This window comes from Podarcis gaigeae, assembly GCF_964106915.1.
Source record: "Podarcis gaigeae genome assembly, chromosome: 5".
NCBI lineage: Eukaryota > Metazoa > Chordata > Lepidosauria > Squamata > Lacertidae > Podarcis > Podarcis gaigeae.
Window position 1 is genome coordinate 78,820,146 of NC_139681.1, and position 26,826 is coordinate 78,846,971.

The 26,826-nt window shown below is 40.6% G+C and overlaps 1 protein-coding gene across 2 annotated transcripts; it reads right to left on the minus strand.

The window, feature by feature from the left end:
- DHX36 (DEAH-box helicase 36) lies at positions 1–26,771 on the minus strand. 2 transcript variants are annotated; one of them, XM_083739295.1, is made up of 25 exons: positions 26,228–26,771; positions 24,276–24,394; positions 23,156–23,372; positions 22,341–22,379; positions 21,889–22,059; positions 21,725–21,804; positions 20,687–20,761; positions 20,345–20,511; positions 19,339–19,420; positions 19,019–19,159; positions 18,476–18,578; positions 16,302–16,389; positions 15,031–15,086; positions 14,011–14,075; positions 12,319–12,462; positions 9,491–9,608; positions 9,270–9,368; positions 7,911–8,084; positions 7,589–7,675; positions 6,344–6,427; positions 6,142–6,241; positions 5,963–6,053; positions 2,881–3,001; positions 1,977–2,129; positions 1–705 (listed from the first exon to the last, which is right to left on the minus strand). In XM_083739295.1, exons 1-25 carry the CDS (start codon positions 26,444–26,446, stop codon positions 520–522), a joined length of 2,979 nt encoding a protein of 992 aa, XP_083595421.1. In that variant the 5' UTR covers positions 26,447–26,771; the 3' UTR covers positions 1–519. The 2 variants fall into 2 exon arrangements, with proteins under 2 accessions (XP_083595421.1, XP_083595422.1); XM_083739296.1 differs by having other exon boundaries at positions 21,725–21,800; positions 21,885–22,059.
- Between the last annotated feature and the right edge of the window lie 55 nt (positions 26,772–26,826).

The following is a 26,826-nucleotide window of genomic DNA, read 5'->3' on the forward strand; positions in this document are numbered from 1 at the left end:
TTTAGAAAGATCTAAACATCAAGCATTTATTTAAAATGTGACAATGCTTTTGACACAACAGCCCTCGTACATCTCTTTGGAGTGATGACTTTGGTTGTTTCACTCTCAGCAGCATGCCCTTACTAGTTACCCCAGAATGTAAATAAAAGGCTAATGGACAAAAAGGGGCTTCTAGCTACTAATGTGAATCACTTTTCTTAAAGTGACAATTCCACAGTTAGCAGAAAAATAGTGTAAACACCAGAAGAATGTAAAAATAAAAATAAAAAATCAGTTCGTGTTCAGTTTCATCCATCTTTTTACCTGACAATTACAGTCCTCAAGAAGCAGCGTCATACATGCAGAATACAACTATGCAGCACTGGCAACAAGATAAACAGCTACTTTATACAATGAACGCCATACACAGCCGTTATGAACTACCGATACTAAAAATGAAATTCCAAGATGCCCAAAGATAAAACTGTCAACAATGAACCGGTAGAGCTGCCATCTCTTCAGCGGCCAAAAGGAACAGTGTTAACTGTATTCTTCGCTCTGGAAACGGGGGGCAGAGTTTCTGGCAGTTTCATTCTCCTGTGTTGTGATTAAGTCTATAATGGCTGTCAGCAGTGCAGTGTCAGTTGATTTAGTATTGTTCCAGTCCACAGGGTGTGGGTTTTCTATTTTCTCTTGTAGAAGGTCATCCAATTCTTTTTTCAAATCCTGCGGATAAAAGGATGTTGGTTCAGAAAGAAACCCAAGAGCAGAAAGTTTCGAAAGTCATTCTATTTTTCTATAGTGTCAAAAACTTAATACATACTTGGAAATGAAATGTATTATTCTCTTTCATTATTCTGCATTTTGCTGTGTGTCAAACCTCTTGGAAATTTAACTAGCTCTTTTCTGTCCAGTTAAATGGAACTTATTAGGCACAGCTTTATCTGTTTCGAGTTATTCAAGAACTGTACTGTATAAAGCACTTTGAAACAAAGTAGGTTTCTCATAAGGATAAAAAAAGAATTGCCTAAGGAGTCAATGGGTTGTATCCAACTTAAGTTATAGGCAGAGGAAGCCCAATGAAATTAATGGAAGGAAGTTAGCATTGTCCCTTAATTTCAATGCATCTACTTTAATAATGAATTTGGATACAACCCAATGTCTTTAAAAGAATCCCATTTTCAAGCTGAAATAATAGTTGAAGTTGTGGTTTAGTTAAACTGCATATTTTCACATCTTGTTCAAATTTACAACTTCACTCTTGATAGCACTTTTTAACAGTAACAATAAAAATAGCTGATATTGGCCAAGAAAAGACTAATGTGAAAAAAATGAGGCAAAACACAATAAAAAGGCAATTATTTTTGAACATCAATCAGATAAGTTCAGTCTTAATTTAACATAAGGTGGTTGGTATTTGATAAATAAGTGAAATGTTTTAGTTTTTAAGATCCTATTGTACTTCTTCCCCAACCCCTTTCAGAAAAAAGCTATCCATCTGGCATTAAAATCTGGTGCTTGATTGTACTTCATCTATCTCAAGGCACAGGTGGGGGATTGAATGAACAGGGCTGTACACTGCTTATCTAAACATTGATTCTCTCTGATTACTCCACTTTAAGTGCCTTTTTCTGGAAACAGATCTGGTGGAGCAGGAAAATATCACATAGAAATAAATGCAGTATCTCCCTGTTGGTTGATTAATTCATCCCCATCCCCCCCCCCCCCCCCCCGCAGGAAGGAAGGAGAGAGCATTTCACGTGAAATCCTAAAATGACAGTTCTCTCCAAAATGAAATGCCTGAAAAGGACTGATGCCTGAAAAGATCTTTCAAGTTTATACTTTATAGGGAATTACAACACAGCAATCTAAGCAGATGTTAACATTTAGAAAAAAAGAAAATGTTTTCATAACACCATACTATATAAGCTGTTCCAGGAGTATGGCAGTTGTTTGTGTAGAAGAAAATCTGAAAATGAAATGTGCAGCCCACTCACCTTCACGAGCTGTGCTATTCTTGCTGGAGACTGAAAAACAATCCACTCATCCACAGCAATTGTATCCTGATCTTTGTCCTTCTGAATAGAAATATCTCCCCCAAAGAACAAAAGGCAATATGGAGAGACTTCTGTGCAGTCATACAGGTATATCTGTAACAAGGAATGCAGTCAGCACATATAAACTATGTTACCACGTTCAAAATAGGGCACGAGAATGTACCAGTGCATACTGAAAATGGGATCTCAAGTTACTTGGTTTTAAACTTGTGTGTAGTTCCTCTGAAGCGAAATATTAATAATGTGGCAATCACTGGAAAACACTTCAGGTTCAAGGTTTTCCGAAGCCAAGACAATTATTATTTTAATTGTGAAAGGTTTCACTCCAATAGTTAGCTGCATTACATGCAAAGAAGTGATGAGCAAAGATTTGCTGTTCTTCCTTGACTAGAAACAAGAGTAGTCATAAGGCATAGCTAAAATATGTGATATCAATAGGGCTGTAAAAAAAAACCAAACACTACACCCTTTTGTATTCCATGGGCTGTGCTTCTCAATGTGCTCTCCTCCCTTCTGGAATGACAGTCGTAAGATCACAAGAAGCATGGAGGACATGAGAATCTGAAGAATTCCACTGTGAGCAGCAGGTATCAGGAGGGAGAAGGGAGGGCACAGAACAGGAATGAAGCATTAAAAGCTACCGATATTGCCATCTCTCAACCAGGAGTTGTCATTTCGAGGTCCCTTGTAAAGTGCAGTGATAACTGCAGTGAGTGGAGCTGCGTACAGACCAGACTAGTTAAGCTAACTAAGACTGTAATTGCTTCAACAGAACAGACTGTGGAGAGACTTAAAACACACCCACATTTATCCTTAAAACAACACAAAATAAATTTTCACTTACACTGCTTGTCCTCATCTTCAAATGGTAAACAAGCCAGTTGTAATGGAATTCTGTCTCTTCAACATTGACAGACTTGGGATGGATGTAAACCGTTCCATCTGTTTTAGTGGAAACTTTAACCCTTAAGACACAGACAAATCACTTATAATTCAGCTACAAAGGAATAAAATGCACATATGTTCAAAGATTTAAGATAACCGCCCTTCAAAAGGAGACTTGTAATGTGCCATTAGGGCTACCAGCAATTTCTAAATTAGATACTGCTGCAAGATATTTAGGCAAGAACTGAAAGGAAAAACAAGAAGGATTTTAAGCACCTATACTTTAAAAAGTTCCACTTCAAAATCAGACTACAGTATCAGATTACAGTGGTGCCTCGCAAGACGAAATTAATTCGTTCCGCAAGTTTTTTCGTCTTGCGAGTTTTTCGTCTTGCGAAGCACGGTTTCCCATAGGAATGCATTGAAAATCAATTAATGCGTTCCTAGGGAGACCACCTTCAGACCTCTTCTGAAGGCTGGTGGGGGGGGGGAGGACTTTTCTCCCCACCGCCAGGCTTCAGAACAGCCTTCTGAAGGCTGGCGGTGGGAAGAAAAGCCCTTCTCCCGCCGCCAGCCTTCAGAAGAGTTCCTGCAGGGCTGCCTAGGCTGCGAATAGCAGCCTGCTGCCCCGCACGAGGGGCGCTCTTAAGCAGAGCGCCCCTCGGGTGGGGCAGACATCTGCAGCTTGGGGAGCCCTGCCGGACTTCCCCACAGGGCTCTCCAAGCTGCGGATAACAGCCTGCTGCCCCGCACGAGGGGCACTCTTAAGCAGAGCGCCCCTCGCGCGCGGCAGACATTCACAGCTTGGGGAGCCCTGCGGGGAACTCTTCTGAAGGCTGGAGGCGGGAGAAGGGCTTTTCTTCCCACCGCCAGCCTTCAGAACAGCCTTCTGAATGTTGGCGGTGGGGAGGAAAAACCCTCCTCCCACCACAAGCCCCGGGAAAGGAGAAGCTGTGCGCCTTCTCCTCTGTTCCCGGACCTCCCACCGCAAGCCTTCAGGACAGGTCCGGGAACAGAGGGGAAGGCGCGCAGCTTCTCCTCTCTTCCCGGGGCTTGCGGTGGGAGGAGGGTTCCCCGCTGTCCCGGAGATTTCCCTATGGGCTTTCATCTTGCGAAGCAAGCCCATAGGGAAATTCGTCTTGCGAAGCCGCTAAAAAATCGGAAAACCCTTTCGTCTTGCGGGTTTTTCATTTAGCGAGGCATTCGTCTTGCGGGGCACCACTGTACTTTAAAGATTTGTGTTATATTAATTAGAGAATAATAAGGTATCATTTGAACTTCATTGCAATTTGTGTGCTCTATTCCCTTTTTCATTCTGAGCAAGAAGATATTGCTTGCATAAAGGATAATCCCAGTGATGGGGAAAGGAAAATTATACTGTCCTGTCTATGATACTATCCTCATATCAATTTCTCTTTTGAAACCTAACACATTTTCAAAACAAGAGGAAAATAAGTGTTTGATATACGGAAAGCCATTTTCTATCATCATTATTAGTGACCTATCCAGTCCAGGGCTTAGCATCAAAGCAAAATATAATCAATTTATTTTTGCTAGCCAGCTACCAAATAAAACAGATTGTGGAGACGGGATCAAGAGAACTCTGCTTATTCAGTCTTAAATTTTTATTTGTGGCTCCACCTAGTGGCAAAACTATGCTATTACATTTTGCTCAATTCAAATACAGTGGTGCCCCGCAAGACGAACGCCTCGCAAGACGAAAAACCAGCTAGACGAAAGGGGTATCAGTTTTGGAGGCGCTTCGCAAAACGAATTTCCCTATGGGCTTGCTTCGCAAGAAGAAAGCCCATAGGGAAATCTCCAGGGACCTCTTTTAAATGCTAGCGGTGGGGAGCAAAGCCTTTCCCCCCCTCCGGCCTTCAGAAGAGGTCCAGGAAGGCCGGCGGGGGCCGAAAGGCTTTGCTCCCCACCGCCAGCATTTTAAAAGCAGTCCGGGATAGCAGGGAAGCGCTTCCCGCTATCCCTGATGGCTTTTGAAGGCAGGCGGGGGGGAGCAAAGACTTTTGCCCCCCGCCCGCCTTCAGAAGAGGTCCCTCTTCTGAAGGCCGGCGGGGGGCAAAAGTCTTTGCTCCCCCCCGCCTGCCTTCCCGGGAGAGCGGAGAAACGCAGCGCCCGCCTTCAGTCTTTGCTCCCCCCCGCCTGCCTTCAAAAGCCGTCCGGAGGCTTTTAAATCGCCCCGGGACAGTCCCGGGGTGATTTAAAAGCCCCCGGGAAGGCAGGCAGGCAGGGGGGACAAAGACTTTTGCCCCCCGCCCGCCTTCGGAAGAGGTCCTGGACCTCTTCTGAAGGCAGGCGGGGGGCAAAAGTCTTTGCTCCCCCCCGCCTGCCTTCAAAAGCCGTCCGGAGGCTTTTAAATCGCCCCGGGACAGCGCTGCGTTTCTCCGCTCTCCCGGGAAGGCAGGCGGGAGAAAGCAAAGACTTTCGCCCCCCGCCGGCCTTCAGAAGAGGTCGGGGGACAGACTGTCCCCGGACCTGGTCTGAAGGCGGTTTCCAGAGGAACGCATTAATTGATTTTTAATGCATTCCTATGGGAAACTGTGCTTCGCAAGACGAAAAACTCGCAAGACGAAAAGACTTGCGGAACGAATTAATTTCGTCTTGCGAGGCACCACTGTAGGAACGAGCAATCTGCATACCGGTTATTGTGCTAAGCATGCCTTACAGAAAGGACCACTATCTCAGACACAACGGACTCTTCTAGCCAAAAGAGCAGTGTAAAAAATTAATAAATAAATTTGTGGTTCTCACTTGGGATGATCTCCACAAAATTTCTGTTCATCTGGAGCTGCAGGATCCCAAAATTAACCCAAGTATCACCTGCCCAATCTGTTGTCTCACCTGAGTGTGCGGAGGGGGGAAATAATCACATGCTCCCCCAGAGCTCAAGTATTCCTAGACTACATAGTTAGCAACACAAGGAAAAATATATTCCAGCCTTCTTCCAACTACGTAGAAACCCTTGTTTAATATATTCACACACACATTCTTGGTAAAAGAGCATGGAAAAGAAAAAGCCTTACATTTTTCTCTTTTTGCTGAAGTTTGCTCGGATCTTTGCAACCTTTGGATATAAGCCAGCACAAATAACAGCTTTGAGTAGCTTCTCATTGTCTAGAAAAGAAAACAGCCAAGTGAATCAACAATTCACGAAGGGAGAATTGAAAGCGTATCTGGTGTACTGCTCCTCTTCAGAATTTACCTGAGTTCGTGTTGGATTTGGGATCTCTGGGGCTTCTACTATTCACAAACCCAGCTGCAAGGAGATGTTCAGCAAACTGCCCTTTCATGTTACGCAGCATCTAGAGAACAGCATGAATCGATCAATTTGTTCTTACAGATAATGTCAAACTAAATCTGTTTCAAAAGTGTATGTTTTCTCGCTAGAGACAAACAACTATTACCTGCAGAGTATTTGAAGAAAGAAAATACTCCCAACAATAATCCTTTTCACACCTGAAGCCACGTCGCTGGGCCTCTTCCCAACCCTGAAAGCACAATTATTATTAATTATTATTATTATTATTATTTAGTATAGGGCCCTTTAAAGGAAAACTGGAGCTGAACTGAATCTGATTTTTATATCTTCCTGATTTGAATGCCAGATGGAATAAGAAAGCATTTTATAGAGTAGTAAAGAAGTTAAATATGAAGTGTCACAATAAGAGTGACCTAAAAAAATAATATGGAGTGCATTTATTCCTTTCACAGAGCTGTATTAAGTCAACACATCCAGATTAGAACTAATTCAGCAGCTAAAAGGAAACTACCATTCATATCACTTCCTTATTCCACTATGCGTAAAGGGAAAAGATCTAGAACGGCAATAATTAATCCTGGTCTCTCCAAAACAAGAGGAAGAAACACTTCATGAACTGCAAGTTGGAGGAGATACAGGATTAAAATTAGACCCATATATTAAAATTGTTTAGAGCAAATCATAGCAGAAAACAATGAAACTTGGAATAAAAAGCTAACCTACTAGTAATACCCTCCTAGTGGTGCATCAGTTAAACTGCTAGCACATTTGCAAAGCTAAGCAGGGTCCAGAATTCTAGTTACAGGGTCCAGAATGGCTTCAAATTGGATGGGGGGGGGGGAGTGTTGAGATTCCTGAATTGCAGGAGGTTGCACTTAGATGACGCTCAGGGTCCTTTCCAACCATACAATTCCATTATTCTATAATCTCCATACTAAATGCATACTTGGGTTTAATACTAGTTTGTCACCACTACTAGTGAATCAAGCATGGACCATGAAGATTTCTTCTCTGTGCAATGTGAGCTGTTCATGCTAATATTTGAATCCTCTTTATATTATTTATTTAATAAACGATGTTCGCCCTGTGAATCCACCACCTGTCAACTAGAACAGCGCTTCCCAAACTTCACCCCGTCGTGGACAAGTTGAAAATTGCTGAGGGTCTTGGCAGACCATTTAACGACGTCTCTGCCTGTTGCAACCATTGTAATTCCATAGAATTCAAATTGTAATGCAATAGTATAAAATATATTAATAAAAGCAGCAATGAAAATGACTATTCCATGCAATGGATGTGCTGTCTCACATCTTCGAACAAATACCCAGGAATGCCAGGGAACCACCATGAAACTTGCAGACCACTGTTGGTCAATGGATCACATATCTACCTTGAAAGCATTCACAATGGTGAGGTGATCACTTTTAGAACTCTTTGACAGTTCCTTTCTTCTTGCGTCTGCTACTTTTTCTTTACCCTTAAGAGAAAAAGACACAAAGTTGGACTAATCTGTGTATTAAAAAGAAGAAAGAAAGACAGACTCAGGAGATATAACCAAGAAAAACTAAGTGCAATTTGCTGTAAGACTAAAACATAGCACATTACAAGGGGGGGGGGGTGGAATCTTTCTGAAATTAAAGGCTTCATCTTCAAAGAACAAAAATTTAAATTAAAACAAAAATTACTTTTAATGCTCTCTATAAATACTTTACCAAGGGAATGACAAAAGGGTCCTTGAAGCTGAGGCTGGCAGCAATAGTGAGAACAGGATCTAAGCAACAGAATAAAGCTCCAAAGAGAATCATTTTTCCTATGTGTGGCTCCACTGGTAATCGCGCCAAATGAACTCCAAGGGGAGTCAATTCTTCTTGCCTATCCAAGGCATTCTGTTAAAGGGATGACACAAAAAAGGAAGAAGAACATAAACAATGAAAAAGAGTATCAGCATTTGGTTGAAATCCTTGTTAAAGAAGCCTAAATTCTGTCCCTTACGTTTTAAGGTACGCTGAAACTTAGTTTCACATTTATTTAGAATAGCACCACCTGTTTTCATAATTACAATTTTCACCAATAAGGTTGGGACAGCAGAGAAGAGTAGCAAATGTACTGGAATAAACATGGTTGAGGAAAACGGTGAGCAATAATCATGAAGACAACTCAGGTAGGTATCCAGGGTGAAGGTGCTGAAACCCCATCCACGGTTAGAATCTCCCTAAGTCTTTAGACTCATTGCCTCAGTTTTCTATCGCTCAGCAAGATGCCATGTACTACTCCAAATTAATGAACGTACACACAAATTAGCAAATCATCAAGACACAAAATTCTGAGCACCAGAATTTCTTGTTCCAACAGGCTTTTAGGAATTGACTGCTTTTAATTAAAGGGCTGGTGCCGTGATATTTTTAATGTAATTATTGGTATGTTTTAAACAGATTTTACATTTGTATATAGTTTTAATTATATTTGAATTATTGCTTTTCCTGTTTTAGCAGTTTTTCTTTTTATCTGTAAGCTGCCTTGAGTCCCATCAAGGAAGAAGACAGGGAATAATAATAATAATAATAATAATAATAATAATAGGTGATTTTTACTGTTGTTCTCAAAGCTTATTTGAATTTTAATAAAATACCAACTGAACAGCTGCGGCAAAATGAGCATTCACTGCCCATTGTGCTTTAACTAGTGTAAAAATTCATTATCTTATTCCATTTCAATGTCCTGATTTTTCTAGTTACATCCGTCATCAGAAAAATTATAAAAACAGTACTTTCCAAGTCAAAACTAGATATTATTTGATTTGGGTGAAGTTCAATTTTAAATTGCACTATGGTTTAAACTACACTTCTTAGTGCAAAAAGTTTATTATATTAAGACTTCAAGTGTTTTATGTAACAATATCTACAGTAAACATTTGTGATTGCTCAGTTTCATGAATGATTTCTAAGTACCATGAATGAACATTCTCAAGCCTAAACAAGTTGTGAACTGCCCTGAGTTCTATGGAAGAAGGGTGCTATACAAATTTGTTACATAAAATAAAATATTAGTACAGGAAATAAACAAAAAATTACCAGCTGCATGAGGTTTTTTATGGATAACAACACAGCATCACGTGATGGTGGATCCATCAGTTTGCTCAGAAAATGGGCAATTCCTCCAAGCTTTAAGATCTGAAAGAAAACAAAGTTCATCCTATCAATAATACTTGAACGAACTCCAAATCTTTATGCTTGATGCAAAATCCTTTACCGGAAAGGCTACCCTAACAGGGTATATATTATATATATATTACCTTGATTTGCAAACAAAGTTCTTCCAAAGGTGTCCTCAGGATTTCTGGCAACTGATAATCGTCTAACAAACTGGCACGCAGACCATTGTACAAGTGGTAGCAGTTACCAGGCTGGACTCTGCAGGAGGTTAAAATATTTTGACACTGTAGTAACATTGATGTGTTATAAGTAAAAGCGGCTTAGCAGTATACCTTTTATGCAAAACTTGCAATGAAAGAATGAGAAGCTCAGTGTACCATCAAGAAGCAATTATAAAGAGAAGCAATAATCTAGGACAGGGGTGGGGAACCCCAGGCACAGACACAAAATGAGACCCTCCAGACCTCTTAATATGGCCCTCAAGACTTTCCCCAAGCCACACCTCTCATCAGCACTACTCTGCCCCTTGAGTGCTTTTGCCTGGCTGGAATGCATCCCTTTAAGAGTTCTGTGCCTAGATATACACACACACACACACACACACACACACACACACACAAATATGTGTATGCATAAACCTCTGGCTCCTGCATAGTTGAAATGTAGCCTACTGTTCGAAGGTAAGAGTCATGGTTGTTGCTCCACCCTTTTTTGCTCTAGCCAATATTGCCACTGGCATGAAACCCTGGAAGGGAACACATCCCTTGAGCTAAAGAATGTTCGCCATATCTGATCAAGGACAGCAGCCTGGTGCAACAAAATGAAGAAAATGTTACCAAACCAACACCAGCTTCTTTTTATATATGGCACAGGGAATAATAAATGCAAATATGGTGCAGGCAGGGATGATCTACCTGACAGTCTGACATATGTCAACAGAAAACTAAGGACCACAATGCACTCCCCTTTGCTCAGTATGAGACAATAACTTTATAGGATGGGACTGCACCAAATCTGCAATGCGGTGAAAGGTTATGCCTGATTGGTCTCACAAAGAATAGAATGGCAACTGATGAGTGAAGCAACTTTGTGCAGCTAAACAGCTATGCACCTATTACACATTTTTCTATATTCACCAATGCTCTTGAATACCAGAGTTCTATGCAAATTCATTTCCAAGTGATTATGTGGGAAGATATTAAGTACTTCCACAGTTAGTGGGAGTAATTTTCAGGTAGCAATAATGTGAAGGAAAACTCTTCAAGGATAGTGATGCTGAACTCTCTTTTTCTTTATGTACAGTGGTGCCTCGCAAGACGAAATTAATTCGTTCCGCAAGTCTTTTCGTCTTGCGAGTTTTTCGTCTTGCGAAGCACGGTTTCCCATAGGAATGCATTGAAAATCAATCAATGCGTTCCTATGGAAACCGCCTTCAGACCAGGTCCGGGGACAGTCTGTGTCCCGACCTCTTCTGAAGGCCGGCGGGGGGCGAAAGTCTTTGCTCCCCCCTGCCTGCCTTCCCGGGAGAGCGGAGAAACGCAGCGCGTTTCTCCGCTGTCCCGGATGGCTTTTGAAGGCAGGCGGGGGGGAGCAAAGACTTTTTGCAGGCGGGGGGGGGGGGGGGAAAGGCTTTGCTCCCCACCGCTAGCATTTAAAAGTGGTTCCCGGAGATTTCCCTATGGGCTTTCTTCTTGCGAAGCAAGCCCATAGGGAAATTCGTTTTGCGGAGCGCCTCCAAAATGGAAAACCCTTTCGTCTAGCGGGGCACCACTGTACTATCGTACTATCTGGTAAGCAGATAATATCTAGAGAAACGCACTGAGTAAAAAATGCTGAGAGTAACCTACAGGACATGATTTATTTGTACTACATGTACATTAAAGGTAAAGGTACCTCTGAACGTTAGGTCCAATCGCAGACGACTCTGGGGTTGTGGCGCTCATCTCGCTCTATAGGCCGAGGGAGCCGATGTTTGTCCACAGACAGCTTCTGGGTCATGTGGCCAGCATAACTAAGCTGCTTCTGGCAAACCAGAGCAGTGCACAGAAACGTCGTTTACCTTCCCACCAGAGTGGTACCTATTTACCTACTTGCACTTTGATGTGCTTTCGAACTGCTAGGTGGCCAGGTGTTGGGACCAAACAACGTGAGCTCACCCCGTCGCAGGGATTCAAACCGCCGACCTTCTGATCAGCAAGCCCTAGGTTCTGTGGTTTAGACCACAGCGCCACCCATGTCCCTCCACATGTACATTAACTCACTACCAATTATTTGTGCTCAAGAGCCCAACCTCTGCTAACACAGCATCTCCACATAAGGAGAGAGGAAATCGGGCTAAAAGACCTATATGTATCAACTAGGCATATGTGCTGTGCCTATAGTCCTATGTCTTAAGGTTTTATTTGAAGGAGTTCAACAAATACAAACAATGCAAGTGTCAAGATAGTGAAGAATTTTTTTTCTATATGGTATTTTTAGACTGTAATAGAGAGATTGTGCTGCTGAACTACTTTAACCTGAAGAATAGTTGTGCTGGACTATGGAAGTAAAAAAAAGAACCCTAAGAAATTCATGTAACTGCTTAAAGGCTAACAGACGTATTCTGGTATAAGGTTTTGCAGGTTAGAGCCTCCTTTATCAAAGGTTTGATGATTTAAGAGGACGCTCCAATCTATTCATGCTCCAATCTAAAATGCATTGGGCTCCACCATACCACTTTGGGTATTCAGTTTATAAAAATTAAATATCAAAGGGGCAAAAAACAAAACAAAAAACTAAGCCAGCAAATAAAGTCACTAAAGGAAAAGCTTCAGATTAATCAATAAAGTCAGCAAAGTGAGGGGGAAAGTTAATGTCTTTAAAGTAAACTTTAAATAATTTTTTTTATTAAATATTTGAAAATGTTCATTATTGCAATAGCCAAGGTTTCCCTGCTTCTGTCCATTCTGTTACAATAGATTACTCTTACCTTCCTGCTCTACCTTTCCTCTGCTTAGCGTTTGCTTTGCTAACCCACTCTGCAGCCATCGTGCTAATGTTGTTCTGTGTATCAAAGTTAGTTTCCTTTATCTTTCCTCCATCTATAACGTATACCACATCGTCTATGGTGATGCTGCAGAAATGGGATTCAGGAAGAAATGGTTAGCTTTTGTACATCAAATAGAGACAATCTGCATTGATTACGTCAATCTGTAAAAGAAATTGCCCCTTACGAAACACACAAATTGTCCTGCAATCAATCGTAATGAACAGAGACTACCATTCACTACAGTTTTGCTATTTCTTACATAATAAGCACAGATCCACCAAGGAGTGAAGTCTGCAAGAAAACCAAAAAGCTAAAAATGCTCAGACTGAAGCAAGACAAACTGAACATGTCAGAAGCTAAGACTATCGCCAGACATGCTTATGTTATTATTATTATTATTTTACAGATTCATAAACCACTTCACAGCCACAAACTACTGAAGTAGTGTGCAAAAAGATAAAGGAGGTAAAATACACAAAAATAACTAACAATAAACCAATTTTTACATTGATACAATTAATAACCCCTAAGATGACTGGGTCATACTTAAGGGAAAGTTTTTACATCTAATCATCAAGACAGCAGGCACCTGTCTAACTTCAGTTTTAGTACCAGCTACAGAAAACAACATTAAGCATACTAATCTGGAAATAAGTTCTATTTTTAAGCAAGCGTGTTTTGGGTTGGAGCCTTAGCGTAATCAGCTGTAAGCATGCTTAATGGAAACTGTTAGCCCTTGGGGTTTTCTAACAAGCAAACCAGTCTAGGTAGCACTCCTATCTAATTCCCAAACTGTCAGTGTAATGGATATTGAGGAGGGAAGAGTCTGGGTTATAACTTCTTTTGCCTAGCTTCATGTGCACTGTTTAAGGGATGAGGGTCAGTTTCCACACCTAACCTATTCCACAGGCCAAGAGATATTGCTTAATGCTGAAGCCAATTTATAAAAACCGAAAAGGAACTGTTGATCATATTGCAAACAGTTTTTCTTAATGATTGCAGCTCCCCCTGCAGCTCCAAGTCAGGAAATGCCAAAGTTTCAAGGCAAGGCTTTGCTGTTGCTCCTCTCCTCTTGAGGCTCAGTCCGCTTCCTGTCTAAACTCTAAGCACATCTTCTCATGATCTCTTGCTCTGCACTAAGCCATTTTTTCCTAATTTTACCTCCCCTCCACTTTCCATACCTGCTTGCATTTTCTGTTATTCTTCCTCTCCAAAAAGGAAAATGCAAAAACATTGTTTACCTCGGCCTTTATTCTCCCCTCCCCCACTATTTATTGGGCTCCAGGAGGACTGAAAACTGTTTCCCTTTCAAAGAAAAAAAGGGGGAAAACATTGCAGGCATTGTGCTTAAAAGTGCCAGCATTCAAAAAGAAACTCCACGGATTAATTGGGCAGCACTCAAGAGAGAATGTGTTGCTTTCCCTTGTACAGTATATGCATTCTACATTAAATTTCCACATTAACTATCTGATGAATCCAAAGCAGCTTCACTGTACATGTTTTTAATTTATTTTATTGCTCATTCCACCACATAAAGGAATTAAACATTTTAATTTACACTTTTGATGAAAATACTCCTTTTGCCCAACAAGTTAATTTCAAGGATTGCTAGAAGCATAAACAAAGATTTACCTAGTCTCAGCGATGTTGGTAGCAATTACAATTTTACGGACTCCAGGGGGGGTCCTTTTAAAAACCTAAAGAAAAACAAAAACAAAATCAGAAAGAGAAAAAGTGTTTCTTCCAGAAATTTCTTTTTCATCCTAATATTTGTTTACTTAATTTAATTTTTTTCAGTCAAGACATGCACATGCATACACTCATCACTAAATTTAAACATCAGAGTAACTACACATTAATGGATAGTTGAAACATTTTATTAAGGTTTTATTACAACAGCAATCCAAGAAGAAAATAGTTATTTGGAATGAAGGATATGATCTCTTGAAAAGCAGGTGGATAGAAGCATCCCATGTTTTAACAGGCATGGCAGAGTCCAGTTGAGACATTGTGTTCTATATCATAGGGAGTGGTTGGGTAAACCCAGCCAGATGGTTGGGGTATAAATAATAAATTATTATTATTATTATTATTATTATTATTATTATTATTATTATTATTATTAGAGGCACATGAGCCCACACTCTGTTCCCAATTTCCAAGGGCATGGAGATTCCACAATATGAAAAATTGATTCCTTCCTTGCTGCTTAGTAAGACTGAAATGTTTAATGTTACTTAAAATAATAAATATGATTGGGCAAAAAATAAACATATGCACTTGAATTCAGAGAAACAACAGGGGAAAGGGGGAGGATGGAATATGACCTCCCTGCTTCCCTCATCTTAGTGGTAGTGACCCCAAATACCTCACTAAAGGGTTGTGAGACCCTGCTAAATAAGGTGGGTTATGGGGTGGGGACTGAAAATCAGAGGCATATTTGTTCCCAGAAGTTATCTTCTACCCAGTATTTCCACCAGCATTTCTCTGGATCCAACCAAGTAAGTTATGTGAAAGCACAGCTGTTGCAGTCATTCTACTTTAGTTTAAAAAACTGAAAACAGATTTAGAATACTCTATACCAAATGCATGCATTTTCTGTTGTGGGAAAGATGTATCAAAATAATGACCACTGCTATTTATAAAACTTACCTGGGTCTGGTTAACAGTAGGCATCAACGAATGCAGAGGTATAATAACGAACCTATCTGAAAAATAAAATCGGCATTATGGTACTACTCTAAGTAATTATCAGTTTGAAAGAAAAACTAAAAATCTAAGAAAATTTAAGAATATAAATGAGGTACAGTTGTAGGAAAAATGAACTATTGTCTTCAAGAAGCTACAGATTCTTGTTACGAATAATATTTTTGAAAGCACTAGTTAATTTATTCATTTTATTTTGCCAATAAGAAAGAAAATTCATAACCTTTCTTTCTTTTGCCTTAAATATTGCTTTGTAGCATTAAACTGAAAAAGTCTTTGAGGTCAGCAGCTTGTTAGGTAAAATTAAAATTAAACCTTTGAATATTTTAAATTTATTGCTAGAATCATTAACGGCTATCCATTTGATTCACCCAAATAAACTGATCTGCTCTCAAAGGAAATGCAAAGCTCAACATCCTTGAAACATTTGTTCTGCAGTGGGTTATGTTTGTGCAATGTCATCATGCGAAACCACATTAAGGATGGAGACTGCTATCCTTGACATTTAACAGTACCCAATTTATTCACGGGCATGGCCAAACTTGGCCCTCCAGCTGTTTTGTGACTACAACTCCCATCATCCCTAGCTAAGAGGACTAGTGGTCAGGGATGATAGGAATTATAGTCCCTAAACAGCTGGAGGGCCAAGTTTGGCCATGCCTGAGTTAGGGGGATTTACCAGCCAACACTGTAACTGACATGCCACCCCAGATGCTATCACTTACTGGTCCCCTGCAGTGGCTGTTGTGATGCCAGTTCAACCATTGAACTGCATTCAAATGCATTTTTAAGAAAGACAGTGGGAATTATGGTTCTGGCAGTCATGCAAAGGGGAACGATGCAGGGCAACAGGAAGAGGGGTAGAGGCTCAGAATGGCAGCTAGCAAAGTTCTGCAGGCTTTAGGGACAGAGAACCCTGCCCTTCAAGTGTTACTGAAGCATCTTGACGGGGCTAATTTAACTGCTCATCCTAATTTAAGACTATTTAATGTAGGCCAACATTCATTTGAAAAGGGTAGCTGAATTCTGAACTTGCCTGCCAGCTTGCATATGCTTAGGACGGTGAACATCAACAGCTATGTTGGCACAATTTACAATCTATGATGCTGTGTTGATAGTGGTGCCCAAAGGTGCTGGGAGGGTTTGGGTAACAGTTTATAAAGAAAACCCCTAGTTCGCAGCAGAATATTTTAAGAAAATCAAAGAAGATGATTTACCTGACTTAAACATAACTTGCGACATCAGAAGGTCATTTAGAGTGCTAATGTTGTCCCATCCAGGGAGAAATACAAGTATTGCACCATCCTGCATGAACACAGGTAAATGGAGAAATCGATTATCCAACATGCGATGCATAGTTCAACCCATAAAGCACACATCATGGCCAAGTTCAGACATGTTGTTAAGCCACAATTTAGGAAGTTTGGATCCCACTCACAAATTTAATTTGTTTCACCTAATGTTGATTTGTGCCCCCTGCACAGGGTCTCACCTCCTCTTTGAATAGTCAGCTTGTTTACAAAGTGAGTGGTGCAATCAGTCTGTTGCCTGGTAGGATGAGGAGGGTACAGAGGTCTGTGAAAAGGCCAGCAAGAAACTCTTAGCTGCCCAAGTACTGTATTTTTCGCTCCATAAGACGCACCAGACCACAAGACGCACCTAGTTTTTGGAGGAGCAAAAACAAGAAAAAAAAATATTCTGAATCTCAGAAGCCAGAACAGCAAGAGGGATCACTGCACAGTGAAAGCAGCAATCCCTCTTGCTGTTCTGGCTTCTGGGATAGCTGTGCAGCCTGCATTTGCTCCATAAGATGCACACACATTTCCCCTTACTTTTTAGGAGGGAAAAAGTGAGTCTTATAGAGCCAAAAATACGGTAATTTTGTTTGAGTCTTGCATCCGTGCACTCAGATCAGTGGCAGGGAAGGGGCAACACAACGAATTAGAATTAAACCAGGGTTCTGAACTTGGATGTAATGGCAGACTACAGATAACATACGCCAAGATTCATGCACCAATTTTAAACCATGGGGTTTCAGAACATGATTTGTTAGCCAAAAACAAGCCATGATTATCCCACTGGGGCAGATTCATATGTGCAAGCAAACCAGGGATTAAGTATTGCATCCAATTCAACCTGTAAACTTTATTTTTGGTATTTCTAAAACCTTGCAATCACATTCTTAATATTATTTGCAATTTGAAAATTATATGCAGCAGAAATACTTGATTCTGAGTAACTTTTGTCCCCCAGTACCACTACTGTCACTATCACAATTTTTCAGGGAATAGAGCAAAGCACCAAAATACCATTGAAAGCATTGGTAATCGTGAAGGCAGTATTATCTGCGTATGTTCAATTTTATTATGTGAACCAACATGAAAGACATTATTGCTCAAAAACTATCTTAAAATACTATTTTCTATTTTCAAAACTTATGGTGTTAAATAAAATGGGATTAAGCTAGAACTTAGTACAAAACAAACATTGTAGTCCCTGAAATGTTTGCTTGGGAGCAAGAGACATTGAAATATCCTGTTGAAGCCAAAGGGTGTGTGATTTGGGTCTGAAAAGCATATACTCAATTTTTTCTCTAAGATTAGTGCAGTATTGACTTTAACATACAAGCACAGAAAAACATTTGTAGCTGTTGTCTTTGCTTGTTTGTAAACAGAGTACAGTGGTACCTCAAGTTACAAAAGCCTCAGGTTACAAACGCTTCAGGTTACAAACTCTGCTAACCTGAAAGAGTTACCTTGAGTTGAGAACTTTGCCCCAGGATGAGAACGGAAATCATGTGGCAGCAAAAGCACGCCTCTAGCTAAGAACAGTTTCAGGTTAAAAACGGACCTCCGGAACGAATTTAAGTTCGCAACTAGAGGTATCACTGTAGTTAAGGTTCCAGTCTACTCTTGAATTTCTATTATGATGTAACTGGAATACAACAACGTTAGCATAGCCCCTGTTTGCAGTATTGTGGTGGTGCCTGGAAATCAGAATATTTCTTTACTAGAGCCAAAGATACAGGAACATGGCCAACAACAAACAATAGTTTAATAATTCTTCAATCATATAATCAATTCTTGTAACATATAAACAACATTTTTTTTAAAAAAAAAGTGAAAACAACTTTATGTATTAGTATTAACACATACAGGGAGAAGAACACCAACTTATATTGTTTTTTAATCATGATGAGCATGAGTCAAATTTAAGCCTTTTTAAGTTCCATTTATTTTAGTAAGGGTTAAGGTTAAGTTAGTGCTTAAGTCTCTTCTCTTGAAATCTAGCAGATTTAGAATTAATTAAGTTTAATTAGGTTGACCTAATCCAATTAAGAAGAGGAAATAATTTAAAAAGTGAAGTCCTATTTAGCCAAGTTGAAACTCACCTCTTCTTCAAGAGCAATGTATTTGATCAGTGCTGCAATCAAATCAAGGTCAACTTTCTCATCATCCATCATTCCCAATGCATCAATTGTACTTTCTGAATACCTAGAAATCATGTACAAATAAGCATTATTTAACCATATGTGCTACAGTTAAGTTTAGCACAAATACACAGGCTCTTGGTTTATACAAATAGCAAAAAAGGAGACTGGTTAAAATAAACACAGATCAACAGAAGAAACTGCTGAAAGAAGACAGCATAACAGAGTGGATCCTATTTGTTTTTAAGCAGAGAACAAATGTCAGTCTCTTTTAAACAGAGAAACTGCATGTTTATACAGAAATTCTACTGTGTTTAATAATGGTAATATATTTATATATCACCAATCTGGCTGGATTGCCCCAGCCACTCTGGGTGGCTTCCAGCAAATTAAAACATCAAATATGGTTTGCTCCCTAGAAAGTGCTAGGATTGCAGCCATAAAGTGTCTGTCACATTTGTAACAAAAATCTGAAAGTCGTATAAAAGTGAAAAATAACCCTACCGTCCTCTCAGCTGCTTCAAATAATCTGGCCACTGCTCATGATAAATTTCTTCTTTTTCTTCCTTTTCTGGCCTGCTTATGTGCCCCTGCATAAACCTCTTTTTCCAATGTGGTCTGCGATCCGTATTTTCTGGAATGTATCTTCAGAAATAAATATAGCATTCAGTAATAATGTTTGCATATTAAGTAAAAAAAAAAATTAAATCATTCTAAAAATCTCAATATAGTCTTCATATTGGGAGAAGTCAGGAATCATTATACGTCCAAATTCTGAGTTTTGATGCCATAATGTAAAAAGGAGGAATCATCTTCACACTAACCGTAGCTTCTCAATTACATCTTCCAAAAGGTACTCCTTGACAGGATAGGTGAATCCAGGAATATGGATCATAGGACAACTGTCTGTATAAAAAGGGGAAAATATATATTACATCACCTACATTTTAGCAAACTGCATCATGCTTGAAAACAAGATACAAGACACAACTTACAGAATAGCTAGAAGCATGAAGCTTATCCAAATAGAACATTTTTTTAAAATGCTATTGTTATAGTAATCAAAAAAGCTAGTTAGGTTGTTTTTATTCTCCTAGAAAGACCAAAGGGATTTAGAATGTTTAGGGAAGTTTTTAATGTTTGATTCTGTTTTTAAAATTCTGTTGGGAGCCACCAAGAGTGGCTGGGGAAACCCAGCCAGATGGGTGGAGTATAAATTATCCTTGGCATGAACTCAAGTGTTCAAAATGCTGCCAAAGATATTGTTCACTGAAGTAAAATGTTTACTGCACACAGAATATGATATTTCACCTGATAAACTGATTCTGACAAAGAATAGTTATACCACAATATGTGTGTGTCTCTTAAGGCGTTATAGAACTATTACATGAAAATGCCAAGTATTCAGCGTTTCATTTCATGCAGAGATAAACTAAAAAAAGAAACAGCATATATTTTGTCTATTTATTTTCAGAAATACAGGCAACTCCACACTTCTGCACAACTGTGCACATGTGCGATACCTGAAACCCAGAAGTGGTGGAAGCGAGCTTGAAAGTCCTCCTGGCTGGTGAGGAGACTCTCCCCAGGACATTCTCTTTGAGCTCCGGGGACAGTCTCCTCATGAGCTGGTGCTGCAGCGGGGTTTTATTGATGCTGCTCAGCCTCCCCGCCTAACAGCTGACAAATGAGAAAGCAGCGGCAGCCTGGATTGTAACCCCCACATAAGAAGGAAGACACCTGTATTTTTTTATACTATGATGCTTCCACCATTCATAGCAAAATACAGGGGATTATTACACTTGTAAAAATGTAGATAATTTCACGCACCAAAATAGTCTGAGAACTTCTCGGCATTCAGCGTAGCACTCATCAATATGACTTTCAAGTCGAGTCGTACACTTAGCAGATCTTTGATTATGGTCATTAAAACATCTGATTGGAGATTTCTCTCATGGATTTCATCAAGGATTACATGACTAACACTGGCCAACTCCCTACAACAAAAGAAGCACAGAACTGATAACCCCCCATGCTCATAAGAAACAAAATGTTAATCAGCAGATATGAAATAATTAGAAATGAGTACTGCAAATACAACTATTAGCAGCAGCTGATAAAGCTTTGAGGAAATGCATTCAAAATTTTCTTTTGAAACAGAGAAACACATACTTATCTGACTGGAGCCACTGTAGGACAATTCCTGTTGTGCAGTACAAAATTGAGCCTTGTTTCCTTGGCAACCGGCTGAAAGATAGCCATTAAAAACAATACTTCAGTTCCTCTTGATATTGCTTTTGAAAAAGCCAGAAGATACTTTTAAGTGTTATAATGACAGTCAGTACACCTTCAGCTGCACTCACTTACTAAGATTCAAGCATCCAATGTCTGGTTGTGCAATATGAAAATAAAGGCTGCAGTTCTATACACACTTATTTGGAAGTAAGCTTAGTTGAAGTCAACTGGACTTCTGAGAAAGCATGCATAGTTTGCCTTCATGGTATGCTCAGCATGCAGCCAACAAACAGAATGTCTCGAGTATGACACAACAATGCTTAATTAACCCATTTTACAAGTTGTTGCTAATCCAAACAACACACACAAATGCCACTGTTTCTTTTTTGGTTGCTCACCTGTTTTATATATACACATTACTTCTAAGGAACATAAGGTTTAACTTGACAGCAGCTTAGCAGAATAAAAGTTGCAGTGAAAAGTAAGTCTTGTGAGCACAGTCGATTCAAAGGCAAGTGGGTGGCCACTTACATCACAACTCTGATTGGTGCTCTACTTGATAATGTATTGTGTTTGTAGCAATTCCTCACAAATATTTGTGGTAAGGTGTTCCTATTTGTGGCAACACCCACAATTTGTGACAGCAAAAGTCCAGGTGGAATAATTAACACCTGAAAATACATGAAAATACAATTCCCCTGGTGCAGCTTATCAGATGGAGCTCTGTCTGCATGTCTGTATACACAAATACCTCATATAAAATCTTACAGCCCAGCCAATAAGCATTTGCGCTGAAACAATTATTCACAGGACAGGTTACTAATTTTGTCACCAAAAGTTACATCGCTGCATCTGTGGAAGGAGACCCCCCTTTGTAAGTAACAGCCACAGAAGGGATGCTAAAACATATGCCCACTCTAGTCTGTGCATAGATATTCTTCAAGTATAAAAACTAGCAAGAAAATACTCATGTACCTTTCAAGCCGAATTTGATATCCTGTACTCTTTCCATTACCACATACTTCAGCCCTTTCTGCCGCAACTCTCTCTGCTACCTTAACATTAAAGAAAATCTGTTAATGTTTTCTTCTTTGTAAATATGGTTACTTTATCCCAGAACAGACATAAATGTCACTTACAGAGATAGCACTGATCCTTCTAGGCTGAGTACATACAATCCTGCAGGAAGACCCCTTCCCTCGCTCAATGTAGTCATCCAAGATGAACTGAGTAACTTGAGTTGTCTTTCCGCAGCCAGTTTCCCCACTTATAACAGTTACTCGACTGCTATTTATGATGTTTACAAGCTCCTATTAAAAAAATTAAAAATGAAACACATAGTAATCACTCTGCTGTGTGGAGATATGCTTCCATGCTCTCGTTCAATTATGCACTGAACATTACCCACTCTATAAAAAATACACCAGGGACTGAAGTTGTTTAATGGTGTTTCTCAACACAGTAGAACACACAAACATTTTCCACTAAATTCTCATTGCCTTTTAACATTTCATCAAATATTTTTCTTTTCCAAATCTTAATGCTCATCTGAGTTAAGACAAAAAGGCTCATATTCAAGGTATGTATTTACCTTTCTCATTCCATAAGAAGGCAACTTCTCACGAAATCTCTGCAAAGTAAAGAAAAATTAAGTGAAAATAGAGTATATTTATAATAGATATTTATAAATTTAGTTAGCAAGTTGAATATGATTAATGATGATGTTAAGCTATGAACTGAAGCACCAACCTATTTTTTTAAAAAAGCATGTTAATGTTCCCTCTAAGATGCTGAGAATCATATATATTAATAATAAATGTATTCAGCTGCAACACAACATTAACGCTTGCCTTTTCCACTAAAGGAGAAGAGGAACTAGAACTATATCAACCTCTGACTGCGTTCCTAAGCAAGTTCCTTGAGGAAAGTCAAGTTTTTAAAGTTCCTGTGCCTCTCACTGCAGTAAGGATAAAAAAGTAATGAAAATATTATTTATTTTGAGGGGGAAATGATTAGCTGTCCTTCATCAGAAGATTCCAAGGCAGTGTACAAAAATATATCTGGTTCATCCTCATAACCTAAAGAGCAGAGCTCTTGACAGCAAGCCCACATGACTGGGCTGCCCATTATACTCAATAATTTAATTCAAATCACAACTGATTACACTATATTCATCATCTTGGCTACTAGATGAAATACAGCATAAAAAAACCAGCTCAGGGTTTCCACATATATTAATTCATAAATGATATCTATAATTTCTAGCCCAAAGCATTTATACAAACTTCTATTGAGATAGATAAAATTAGAGATCTAGCATAGTACAAATGGGAATACACTAGTGCAACAGAGCTTCAACTTCCCCTCCTGCCCTCAACATGCCCCAAAATCTTCTCCGGAGGCTACCTGCATTTCAATATATCTGGAATCAGTTTTTTTCTTTTTCAATTCTTCTTTAAGTTGCTCATCTAAATCAACATCAGGTTTATTTTCTTCTAAGAGATATTCTGAATCTTGATCAAGGAATGTTTTTTCCAATATTGGTCTAGTTCTTTTCGGCGCCCTCTCAACAACAGGTTTTTCCACAACAGGCTTTGGTTTTGGAGGGGTCTCCTTTGTGTACCTGGAAAAGGTGTGGTTAAGCATAAGTCTTCCAGCTCTAAGAAACACACATCAGTAGATACATTTGGTATTTATAGTTTTGATCTACAGTCCTCTGTCCAGCTATGAGTAAATAAGTGATCCCATCCTGTAAACAACTTAGATGGCAGCTGGCAAGCAGATAGCTCAGTCAGTAAAGCAGGAGACTCTTAATTTCAGGGCTGTGGGTTTGAGTCCCATGTTGAGCAAAAGATCCCCGCATTGCAGGAGGTTGGACTAAATGACCCTAGTGGTCTCTTCCAACTCTACAATTAGGACTCACTGCTCTGCTTGCCTGGATTTTCCTCCCTCCCACACCACTGATATTTTGCCACAGTACTATCCCAATTATACCCTGTGCTGTATAATCCCCAAGATGCCACAAAGTTGCAAGATAAAACAAACAAAAACCTGAGATGAAAGTAGCTCAATAAATGTCACTAGCTACAGGCAACCCCCGATTTGTGCAGGGGGTGCATTCCAGGTCATTGTGAAATTGTGTGCAACTGATCAGCCTGCAAACAACCCACCCTGACCCTGACCCACCTTTTAGTGATGTCTTTTATTACATTTCCGGGCTACTTCCAGATCTGGCGCTGTGCACATATTGGTTGCGCCTAAAATGGGGGTTGCCTGTATTTTAGTCATTATTATTCCAAATGGCCAATTATTTCCCAGTTTAGAAATACTGTTGTGAAGCGATGTTCCATAAGAATATTAAGCACAAAAACAAATGAAACTGAATACAAATTACTATAGTGTTTGATAGTAAAACAGAACATAGCATGGCATGTTTAACTATTTTATAATGCAAACTACCCTTCAGTTGGTTTGCATACTGCTAACATACTGCTAAGTTTTGACATGATACAAAAAATATTATTACCCTTCTTCATCAGACCACCAAGACATGGCTTCTTGTTCTTTTTCATTTTTGCTCTGGACAGTGTTCAGCAACTGTACAATCTGTTCTTCTCTGCGCTCATCCATACGCACCACAGCTCTCTATATATGGAAAGAACAATGGATTTTAACAAAATCTTAAAGTATAACATACTCCATGCTCAAAAATCTTGCTCCAATTATTTCAATGATGGACACTCCTCAATATTGTAAAAGGAGGACTACATATTCTAAATACTAAGGATATGTCAAGTTACTACTATACTTTAAATTTAATGTTTCTGTACAAAGCTGAGAAAGTCTTCATTATCTCTAACAGAAACACATAGTAAAATTCTCTGTCAGCATACACCATAGGACACCAGACTCAAATCTTCTCCATATGGAAGAACATTTCCTTTCATACATACATGTGAGGAAAATGAATGCTATTGTTTATTTTATACCCACCTGAGTGGCATATACATGGATACAACTACTCAATGCTCAAAGAGGTTCCTTTAAGCATCATGCAAATGAGAAAGGCATCAGCCACAACAAATGTACCTTGTGGGGCATATTTGAGGGACATTCTTCAAACCTATTTTAAAAGTCTGACCTGTCATCCCCTTCGTCTGAACTTGTAGCCAAACCCCCGATCCTCAAAATATGCCTTAAGAGATGAGAGGCTCACTGGAGCAGATTTGGGGCATACATGGGGAGAGGAAAGAAACAATAAGCCCTGTTGCAGAAGCAGGACGCCACTCAAGCAGCAATGGATACAACCCTTAGTAAGATTACTGCAATGCCCCCTATAGGGGGCTTCCCTTGCTCTTGACTCAGAAACTGCTACCAATGGGGGGGGGGGGTGCGTACATTTGGCAGATAGAATGGGAAATTGGATGTCCAACACCCCCAACCTCACAAAAAGTGGGTTGAGATTCGCAGCCTTGGGCCAGTAACTCCAACTGACAGAGGACAGGACTGGGCAGAAGAGTTGTCTTTCTATTTCTGCTGGGAGCCTGAAGGGCCCTGCCCTGCTTCTTTCCACCTGGCTTGGGGCGGGGCCTGACAGCTCCATAAAGGAGTGCTGCTGCTGCTGCTTTTATTTTTATCTATGTCATTTTAAACTGTGATTGATATTAATGCTGTAGTCTTAGTTTTCGATTTCATGAATTATGTGGAAACTGTTTTCTATTTGGCTGTGTACTTTCTGATGTGTTTTATTTACTGTTTATAACTTTTGTTATGTTGGTAATTACGGTATGTAAATTTTGTCATGCTGTCATGCCTTGAGCATTGTTTTAACTATGGAAAGGCAGCATACAAATAAAATGATGATGATGATATTGTTATTTCCCTAAATATACCTGAAGGAGTGTCTCCACCCCCATCGTTCTGCCCGGACACTGAGGTCCAGCGTCAAGGGCCTTCTGGCGGTTCCCTCACTGCGAGAAGTGAGGTTACAGGGAACCAGGCAGAGGGCCTTCTCGGTAGTGGCACCTGCCCTGTGGAACACCCTCCCTTCAGACGTGAAGGAAATAAGCAGCTATCCTATCTTTAAAAGACATCTGAAGGCAGCCCTGTTTAGGAAAGTTTTTAATATTTAATGCTGTATTGCTTTTAACACTTGATTGGGAGCTGCCCAGAGTGGCTGTGGAGACTCAGCCAGATGGGCGGGGTATAAATAATAAATTATTATTATTATTCCCCAGCGCGCTCAGGAAGAACGAGGTAGGCAGGCGCACCGCGCCAGCTTTCAAAGGGCCTCTTGGATGAGGGCACCTTCAAAAAGAGCGGGCCGACAGGTAAATTCCTCAGGAAAGAAGGGCTTCACCGGAGGCCTCTTCTCAAGCGCCACCCCCCTCAGGGGTCCCGCAACGACACATCCTGGGGCGCAAAGGGCGGGCAGGCAGCGCTCGGCCGGCCACCCTGAAGCCTCCCCCCCTCACCCACCTGCTGTCTCTCGGCCTCTTTGCTCTTCTCGCCCTGCCGCCGCGCGTACCACAGGCCAATCTCACGGCCCTTCAGGTGAGGAGGGGGTCGACCCCGGCCGCCGCCGCCGCCTCCACCACCTCTTCCGCCGCCTCCCGCTCCGCCGCGGCCAGACGACGACGACTGCGAAGCGCGGGGCCCGCCCCCGCGGCCCCGATCCCGGCGGTGCTCGTAGCTCATCTTGCTGCCGCCGCTGCCAGGTACTGAGAGTCTCCCGAGCCGGCAGACGCTAAAAGGGAACCGGAAGCGGAATCCTCGAGAGGCTCTCGAGCCGGCCGAATCGTAATCACTTCCGTTCTGGCTGACGCGCAGGCGCGGACGTGGATTGAGGCTCTTTCCCTTTCTATAAGTCTCTCTGTCTCTTTCCCCGCCCACTTCCCTTCCCCTCCTCTTACCGCTGGAAGAAGAGGGGAAGGGAAGTGGGGGGCGCTCAGGGCCGCGCTTCGCTTTCGGAGGAGGAGCGCGTGCGCGAAACGGCGGCCGCGGGGCCAACGGTCTCCTCGCGCGGCCAGCCAACGTTCTAGAACTGTGTTCCGCTTTGTGCGTCCCGCTCGTCGTCT

What these genes read in the sequence shown, in the direction of transcription:
- DHX36 (XM_083739295.1), bottom strand. Translation starts at nt 26,446, where the DNA reads ATGAGCTACGAGCACCGCCGGGATCGGGGCCGCGGGGGCGGGCCCCGC. An exon ending in CTTCTTATGGAATGAGAAAG is followed by an intron (nt 22,060 to 22,340) that starts GTAAATACATAC and finishes TTTTTTTAATAG; the next exon opens with GAGCTTGTAAACATCATAAA. An exon ending in ACCAACATCGCTGAGACTAG is followed by an intron (nt 12,463 to 14,010) that starts GTAAATCTTTGT and finishes CCATTTCTGCAG; the next exon opens with CATCACCATAGACGATGTGG.